The sequence below is a fragment of the Morone saxatilis genome, unplaced genomic scaffold (genome assembly GCF_004916995.1).
Source record: "Morone saxatilis isolate NCDOM2014 unplaced genomic scaffold, NCSU_SB_2.0 Contig20, whole genome shotgun sequence".
Taxonomy (NCBI): Eukaryota; Metazoa; Chordata; class Actinopteri; family Moronidae; genus Morone; species Morone saxatilis.
This window is the reverse complement of record NW_023339763.1, coordinates 10,963,888-10,973,261: the sequence shown is the minus strand read 5'-3', so window position 1 is coordinate 10,973,261 and position 9,374 is coordinate 10,963,888. Positions and strand designations below refer to the sequence as shown.

Here is a 9,374-nt window from a genome sequence, read left to right as displayed (position 1 = left end):
ATAGACAAATCATCTATCATGTTCTGAGAAGTGTTCAAGAAGTGTGAAACCTAGTGGACACAAAGGGAATTGCAAGATGACAGCACTTCTTTTAGTACACTGTTGCTATATTTCTGTTTCTCAATAGAAGTAAATATACTGTGCTTGTTCCTTCATCTAGTGGTATAATCAGTCTATATTTTTATTTAATATGTAGGTTTATGCATTTCTCTTAAAAGGAGGATACATGTTTGCCATCAATGTTACAGCTTGCAGAGTTCATTCATGGAGCCCATACAGCCCAACAGGAGCTATATCATGGGTGCAGGGTGTTAGATACAGATCCAGTCCTCCACGGATACTAACTTGGATACAGTTGTTGTCCAAAGTATATTAACCCACTTATTAACACCAGCAATTTGCCCGGCTTTCATTTGCCATTGTTATTTTCAGAAGTCTGGCTGAAAACACAGATGTTCTATTGTCCCTTTAGTCCAGTTCAGTGTTGTTTTCTGTCGTCTGCAGTTCTTAAGTCTTTTTTTCCAGCTCTTCCACTTGAACTTTTCCTTTCAACTCAGTCCTCAGGTCTGCAATTTCTTTTGCACTACAGAGAAAAGACAAATATACAGACAGTATGTGTGAAGAAATCATCATTTCCATTCACCCTTTATCAGAATAATCAGGTGAGTTGGACATTACAACCACCACATTAGGACGGTTTCAGTGTTCACCTGAGGGGAATAAGAATGATTCCACATGTCAGGTTGAGCTGCTGAAGGATTGTGGGAAGGCTTGGTCTGGAAAACTGGAGAGAAACACATTGTGAGATAAAGTATCACACAACCAGAAATGCTTGTATTTATTTGTGTATTTCAGAAACTCTACAAACCTTTGGAGGTGGAATACAGGAAGTAGGCGTGTTACTGTAGATGTGGTTGATGGCTTTCTGAAGGATCACAGCCTGCTGAGTGAGGCTCTTCAGGTAGTCTGAGCTTTCCTTTGTGCTGTCATGGTCCTCACCAACCTTCATGTGTGCAACGAAAAAGTTAAAATTAAGAGCATATGGCACAACCTTAACGCATAGTGTTCCAGGATTTTTAAAACACACCTGGCTCTTATATATTGAATAAACCTCTTTCTCATGTTGCAGAGCTGATCGAAACTCTCCTTTGCTCTCGTACACAGTGGCGAGCAGATGGTGACTGCACAGAAGATAAAGACACAGAGGGAGAGAGGTAAAGAAAACCTTTATACAAATTTAGGAAGGGAGCAGTATAGATCACCAATATGTTTTCAAGTTGTATGTAGCTGTTATGTGTTGCAATCTGTGTTGTTTGTCTTCTCATCTGCTTCTAAATGTAAGAAAATAGAGGAACGTGGTGACAAACTGTCTTACCTGTGCGCATGTTTCAGGGATGTGGCACCATGATATTTGGAGGTTAAAATGAAGGCGTTCTGTAGGAACTTCAGGGAAAGCTCATACTCCATCAGTCCATGAAGCACTAGACCCAGCATACTCTAATGCAGTGGAGCACAACACGGACATTGACAGATGATTTCCAACACAAGGGTGAGATGTGATTTCTACCTTTTAGCACAAATAAAAGTTATTTTATAAAGAAGCCATGCCTGATTGTTGACAAGCTGAATTACCAATAGGTTGTCCAGTAACTTTCTCAGAGTTGCGTTCAGTGTTTTCTTATGATGTGAAGAGGCTTCCATTGTCTATTTACATCTCCCAGTATCTTATCTACCTTTTGTTTGCTCTTAAGTAATCTTTCCTCTAGTTTTATTCCAACACTTTAATATTCTTAACAGTGTCCCCAAGTGTACTTTCATTTTTAAAATGTATATCTTTTTTTGTCTTTTCGTCCCTTTTGTCAGTAACTGTATTTTTATGTTCTCATCAAAGGGTGAATGGAGAAATGGTTTATTTCGACCAAACCAGACTTGGAACAACCGAACAAGGATGTTTTATTTTCTTTCTGAGTCTGAATGAAGTGTGTTTAGTGAACCGCAAGATAAAATAAGTGTTTTTGTCAATGGAGTCTGGTGGGCTGTAGCATTTGCATGTTTGTTTTGGTCTGAGATGCTGGTGCGCTTGTGCGATATCTAGTCTGAAAGTCGTATACAGCACCTTCAGTGTCTATGTGCCTGCAACACTTTGCAGGTAAGGTGTCACTTACATCCAGCAGTGCGACATGAGGATGGTCTTCTCCAATCACAAGCAGGGTGAGGTACCGAGCGCGATACAGGAGCTGTAGAGAGGTTGCAAGCCGGCCTCCAGCAAAGCAGTACAGGGCCAAATGAGTCTGAATCACAGATAGATGTAAAGACACAAGTAAAATATTACATTAATAGAATGAAGTTAACTTATTATGGTCCAACAATCTGTTTGTGGATTGATGAGAAGGTAAAAGAACTCACATAGTCTTGTATGGTCTGTGGATGGTCTATACCTTGTACTCTCTCGCTACTCATAACAGCCCTTTCCTGGTGGCTGAGGGCCTATGAGACATGGAGAAATGAGGCAAACAAAACTATATGATCAACCTCACAGATGTTCATATTTCTGTCTGTTTGTATCATAATGCAGGTTGCATACAATGCAGGAGATGTGGGTGATGATTCAGAAGTCTGGAACCAGGCTAGGTAAAACCTCATGGTTGAAATAAACATTTGATCCATATTTACATCTGCATATTCCCCCAAGATGTAGCTGATCCGTCCCAGGAGACGCAGGCACATGCACACATCCTCATGCAGGACCCCACATACGCTGCTGAACAGGGTCAGGGCCTGGCTAATCAATTCATAGCCATCTTTGAGAAGCCCTGCAAGCAAACATAAAACACTACTGATGAGCCTTAAATGTACAAAAATGAATAACATCTGCTTTTCACATGAAGTACACTGGATCCAAATGGAAACTCTGACCCATTAAATGATTTTACCTATCAGCAAGTCCAAATCTGTGCAGATCAGTGTTGGATGTATGATGTTTTTGTATTGTGTGTTGACCCTAACTATCTGTGTATGACACAATGGACAGTTTATGAAATCTTATTGTGCCTTTAAGCGGAGTCGTGTTTACTGTGTGCACCAGTAGAGTCAATTTGAATGACCCACACATACCTAACATGTACAGTATGTACATCGAAAGGGCTATTGGTTGATGTAGTCATACTGGCCACAAAGAGATCCCTTCTTAAAGCAATTTCAATATAAGTGATGGGTGACAAAATCCACAGTCCTTGTTCTGTGCAAAAACACATTGTGAAGTTCAGCAGACACAGTTAGTTAAATCCACCATGTATCTTCAAAAGTTACAGTGTTTTTAGTCCAAAATGCCCTATTTGTGCTTCAAGTGTGTGCTTGCTGAACCATGGAAGAGGGATCATAACAAAAATAATGATTATGTACCCAAACAACTGTAACCTTTGAAGATACCTGCTTGACTTTAATAACTCAGAAAAGTCTCATATTAGCTTTTCCTGAGTTTAGGAAATGTATTTTTACACAGAATGAGGACTGTGGATTTTGTCCCCTTTTGCTTGGATTGAAATTTCTTTAAATGGGGATTTCTCTCAGTATGGTCAGTGAACAAAAGCTCTTTCAATGTACATATTGATTTAAGACAGACTTGAAAAACTATGAACTTATCCTTCAAAGTTTCTGATTCTTCAGTGTCATTTTTAAGTAGTTACTAAGTTATTTTAAAAATCTATAAATAAATAGATTTCTTAAAAATGCAAAAAAAACAAATAATTCACAATTTTAAAATAAGGAACAATACCATTTCTATCCATGTTTCAGTTGCCTAGCAACAGCGTTCTAAAGTCTTAAAGCATATTGTTAACTTCCTTCATCGAGAATACAACTTCATTAACAGTATCAGATGTGTGACATTTCTAGCTTTTTGTCAAGTGTGTATCAGTTGATATGTTGAATAATATGAAACTACTGTGTAGAGAAATGTTTTTTTGTTACACATCTCCCACAATGCCTTTGTACCGCAGCTGGTGAGGATATAATGTCATGCTCAACAGCACATCAGCAGGGCAGATACCTTTCTATAGGGGAGCTCCAATTAATAGTCACTTTAAGCATCCAGGCGATGCCACCATGTTGACCTAATTGTAAACTTATATGCAATATTGTAAGCAGTTGTAAGTGTTTGTCTGCGTCTCTCACCCTGCTGTACTGCCACCTGGGCGTGCTGCACAAGGCGTGTGGCATCTGTTCCTGTAGGTTTGAGATGTTTGACCACAGGGAACATGTTGACAACATCCTCCTCACCAAATACTGGCCTGTGTCGGGACTCAAACACATACTCCCTCAGCTGCACCTAAATGCAGAGGAAAACAAAAAGGCATTGTTGCATTTCAATGCTGCACTAGATGCTGGAGATTTATTAGCTTTTAAGAATTTATTAGTCTTCAGCAACCCAAAATCCTGTAGCATAATGTTAGCTCTCAATTTATGTAGCCAGACCTCTGTCTTATTAAGCATCAAATATGACCAAACTTATTTTCTCTGTGAGCTCCACAGGATAGATGTGTGACCAAAAGTAGATGATCTCATACATAAATCTCATCTTGGCCTCTGGAAGGGGTGAAAAGGGTGGCAAATAATGTTTCTGCAGCAGGTTCAACCATTACCACCATTACTGGTGACCCCAGTTTTTTATCAAAAGAGTATTTGCTGTTTAGAGGATTTTATATATCCCTCTCTAGTCATTGTTGCACTCTGTCTGAGGCCTGTGACACCAAAAAAGTAGCATTTTAGGTAGTGGGGATTCATTTAATCTCATAGGTAAATGTATTGTGAAGAGAAGCATTGTAGATATCTGACCTGGATGCCTGTCTTGATGGCCATCTCTCTCAGTAGGGAGATCCTCTGCAGGCTGTGTTTTTCTAGTACTTCATCTATACTTTCACTGAAAGATAGATAATAATGACAGCGTAAAAAAAACCTATTGCACATATCCAACCACAAATTCCCCCACACACACACCTGTCTATTGTGTAGTCGTAATAATCTCCAGCCTCAGTCCTGATCCTGCCCCACAGCTCACTGGGGGTCAGCTTAGCCCACACACTGTCTGTCAACAAAGCGACTCGACTCCCGTGACTCCGTCGACGTCGGCTTCTGCGGCGAGAGAGTAGCTCATCGGAGCAGGAGTCAGGGAAACAAGAAGAGGAACTCAGGAGGCAGTTGAGGAAGTGACTGACAGCAGCGGAGAAAGCTGCAGCTTCCACATCCTGGGATGAAATTAGAAGTATGTTGAAAAGTAATGCTGCATTGCAAAATGTTATTTTGATATATTTGTATATTCTACTTGGCAACATTATTTGTTTACTTCACCTGTAGGTAGGTCCTGAAGATGTGTTTTGCACTTCTGATGATGACTTCACTGATAGAAATTCTCTGTAAGGGAATATTTGAATAATTATTTGATTAGGAAGACTCCAGATATTATAGATATATAAGAATGGAAATCTGATCAACGTAAAAGTAAAGATGTAGGCAGCTATGATGACTTTACATACATGTGATATGGTTAATAATAGCTGTGGTAAATACCTGTATGTGGCTGAGTCTCCCTCTCTCCTCCATCCTGTCCAGCTCCCTCAGTAGGGTGCCCAGGTATCGTACATTCACACCCCGCAGGTGCAGCACTGAGGTCAGGGTCGCCCCATCCATCGGCACCGCTGTGTGGTCAAGACAGTCCCTCAGCTGCCACACACACACACACACACACACACACAGGAGCAGCAGTACAATTAATGATTAAACGTCATGCACATAATAGACCTGACCATTATTGCTGCACACAAGACTCACCACTGCAGGAATCTGATTAGACAGAAGAAAAGCAGCCCCATCCCATAACAACTGTCTCTGCCTCTGAACCTCCTCAACACACTCAGCGGAGAAACGAACACCTGCAGCAAAGGCAGACAGTTCAATGTTTGTCTGATATGTTTAACAAGTTTTACAGCATATATAGTATATGGCTGTGTGTGTGTGTTTGTGCGCGTGTGTTCAATACCTGGAGAGCAAACATTTGGATTGAAGCGGATGTCGAAGCAGGAGTCACTCACTGATCCGACAGCTTTACAAGCTTTCATGATCACATTTCTTCTCTGAAACTCTACAAGAGTGAAATATAAAACAACATGTTTAATAATATGAATAGCAATTACAGTAAGAAGTCTTTTAAGTTAGCAGAATTATATACTGATTCTAAATTTGACGGTCCATTTAGTTTTGGTTCTTTTCATCATATCACATGAGCTTCATCAGCAGATGGAGTTTGCAGATATCTTGTGGAGTTGTTTTTCAATAAGATTTTTATTTTTTCTAGTTTTTTCATATCAATTTAAAGTACCCCTTCATATACAATTAAATAAAAAACACAATTCTACCTAATTTTTTGTTTGACTACGAACAACAAAGATGATGATAAAAATGATGATAGTATGATATTAGTAATGGAAATATTTTCAGAATATTGTGCTTTCTTGTAGGTCTTGAACATTAAAGTGGCCCTCCTATGATAATAAGCCCTAGGTTTATGTTAGAGATCAGGGTCTGATAGATTGCTGTGTAAAATCTTAATTTGCAAAGTGCATAGTAACTATATCTGTCAGGTAAATTTAGCCAATATTTGAACTAGAATTTCTGATTTCATGACAACTGAGCGAACTTCATCTGCTCATGAAGATGATGTCATGTGACTGAAAGCTCTAGAACAACAACTAAATGCAGGAACCCAATTTCTCCTGGTTTATTAATCTACATTTAAATATTAATTGAACTGGTCTTACTCACCCATATCAGCACCAGCAGTGGCTGTATCTCCAGTTCTCTGCTCCTCACTCTGCTCCGTGACTTTATCCTGTTCTTCCAGCTGGCTGAGCCCCTGAGACACCATCTTCACATAAAGTTCATACCTGCAACAGAAAACACAACTTAAAAGGAATAAGATACTTCATTCCCAAAGCTCAGTTCATCACGCTGGTTTAATAGTTTCACGGTGGCTGCGTTCGTGTCCAAAGGGGTTCCACATTTCCTCTTCCTCACCTGTGCTGGACGAAGGCCTCTATCAGCTCTGGTCTTAGGCTGGCCAGGCTGTGATGATGTCGGCGCGGGTAACCAAAGCTCTGACACTCCTTCGGCACCTCACCCCTCTCCTCTGTTTCTGAGAACTGGAAGTTAAGGTCAGGGGGGAAGGTCCGGAGAAGGTCCAAGATGTAGGGTCTTCCATCATTACCCAGGATGCCTTTGGTCTCGATGCCAGAGCAAAGCTCCACTGGACTGTTCTTGTGGTCAAGCACCTGGTGATGCTGGATTCTTAGTGGTTTACTGGTTTTATCCAGAAGCTCCAGAAACCTGGAACAATGTTGGGAAAATTAAATGTTGCATGATTACATGTTTGAACTTGTACTTGATCAAGCTCTAATTACGTAAAATACAATACTTTTTTGTCACCTGGGGTGTGAAAAAACTGTTTTTCCATAGTCATTAGAGCCATAGACTACACTCTGTTCCTGATTTTTCTCCAGAATCCCAGGAACAATCGTCTGAGCGATAACACGTAACCCACGATAATCCACCACAGCTGTCCCAAGTGTGTGAAGCCCTTCTATATCGACAGATGTGTATGCCTGTAAGTTGTTTTAATGGCAAGAAAATGAAGGGATTAGATATATTTGAAATTAAGAAAAGTAGTCCATGCAGCTGCAGAGATTATTTTCTGTGTCTATTATTGTTGTTTTTCCTTTTTAATATGCACAGAATCATACCCTTACAGAACTACTGAGGCAATACTGTTTTTCTTTAAATGGGACAGTGAATGCATCCCAAGCACCTCACTACTCATGCAGGTATTGCTGTCAGGATCTTTACCTGTGCTCCTCTCAGGTCACAGATGGCAGCCGCATGAGCAGCAGTGTTGCCCCCTAGCGGGCTGTAGTGCTCAGATATGTCGAACCCCAGGCTGAAGAAGAGGTTGTTCCAGATGAACATCTGCATATGAGGCGCCTCTCCGGGGTTTAACGGCATGACGTTCCCATCGACAACGGCTACAGCACCTCGTGTTGCAGCTTCAACAAAGTCACTGTTAGTCTGGATAGAGGGATTAAAATCTTGGTTAACACAGTTTCTCTTCCTTTATTTTTATAAAGAGCAACACAATTTAATCACAGAGTAGAAAGAGGAAGCTGTTTCATTAAAAAGCTAAACAGCACAGAGGGTAAGACAAGGGAGGTTTTATACAAGTCCTGTTGTCCTGGTCACTGCTTCTGGGATTTAAACTGATCTCTCAAGTCTGCTTTTCTAGCCATAAATCAGGGAGATAATTGGAAAGAAGATGTTAAGAAATCTGTGTTCTCACCTTGAATATGCTCCTCTCTCTGTGCAGGCGATCCTGAAGGGAGTTCCTGGTGAGTTCCCTGCAACCCTGCAGCTCCTCATTCCAGTCCCGACTCTGTGGTCATAACACAAAACCTAAATATCAGCAACATCATTATTATCAGTTAGCCTTAGCTGCATCATTAAAACCTCTGATTTTGTGTGTAAGTGCACACATGCATGTGTCATGAGTTCTGTAGCCTGTTTCCCTTATTTTATGTCTGCAACCTGCCCAGCTGTGTGCTCGTCCTGGCCCATCCGACTGGTGTGCGTCTCCTCTGCTCTGACACAGTCGAGGGAGTGGTCTCCCTGAGGGGCGATCCAGGTGAACACCTGGAAAGGTCCTGCAATCCGCTCATAAGGGTGTTGCTGGACTCTAGTTCACAGCAAGTGACAGAAAATTTTTTTTTATGTGTTAATAAGGATGTGGGGGATTTCTATTTTATTGGGATGAAAGTATTTCATGATATTGGATTGATATGTTGCATGTCACTTGTTCTATAATTAGCCTGGAGTTTCAAACTTTACAGACAGTTTGCTTACCTCTTCTTCTGGAGGGCACTAAAGGTTTTCCTGAAAGCCGGGCTGACTTGACTCAGCAGCTCGACTAGAGAGTGGCAAAGGATTTTGGGAACTGCAGGTTTCGGGTTAAAGTTGAAAGCAGTTGACCTGGAGCAGTCAGAGCGTAACACAAGTTGAATCCAGGCACGTTTTTACTGTCTTTATCATACATAATTGTTGTTGGTTTACTGCTCTCTGGGGTCAGTGTTGCTTTAATAAATACTAATGAAGCATTTAATCAATTTCTAATATGAAAACAAGAAGAGAGTCTACAGTCATGTTGTGACTGTACTTAGCAGGCACCAAAAAGTACAACTGAGGCTGATAGTATTAGTTCTGCAGGTATTTGGTCATAAGTGTCAAGATTGGAAACATCATCTGGGAATAATGAATGAAAACAATTTTGTGTTCCAATC

The 9,374-nt window shown here is 40.7% G+C and overlaps 1 protein-coding gene across 2 annotated transcripts in view; it reads right to left on the bottom strand.

Moving 5' to 3' along the window:
• Window positions 1-9,374, bottom strand: part of LOC118331945 (clustered mitochondria protein homolog) — a gene marked incomplete at its 3' end in the record, with an annotated part of 15,247 nt that continues 5,873 nt past the window's right edge. For both annotated transcript variants that reach the window (XM_035667047.1, XM_035667048.1), the window contains 22 exon segments: window positions 1-583; window positions 711-784; window positions 869-1,003; window positions 1,088-1,181; window positions 1,376-1,497; window positions 2,166-2,291; window positions 2,407-2,487; window positions 2,674-2,813; window positions 4,174-4,327; window positions 4,834-4,918; window positions 4,996-5,243; window positions 5,347-5,409; window positions 5,566-5,718; window positions 5,827-5,927; window positions 6,035-6,136; window positions 6,817-6,938; window positions 7,069-7,377; window positions 7,477-7,652; window positions 7,894-8,112; window positions 8,381-8,473; window positions 8,626-8,773; window positions 8,941-9,066. In XM_035667047.1, coding sequence (XP_035522940.1) covers window positions 508-583; window positions 711-784; window positions 869-1,003; window positions 1,088-1,181; window positions 1,376-1,497; window positions 2,166-2,291; window positions 2,407-2,487; window positions 2,674-2,813; window positions 4,174-4,327; window positions 4,834-4,918; window positions 4,996-5,243; window positions 5,347-5,409; window positions 5,566-5,718; window positions 5,827-5,927; window positions 6,035-6,136; window positions 6,817-6,938; window positions 7,069-7,377; window positions 7,477-7,652; window positions 7,894-8,112; window positions 8,381-8,473; window positions 8,626-8,773; window positions 8,941-9,066 — 2,947 coding nt within the window.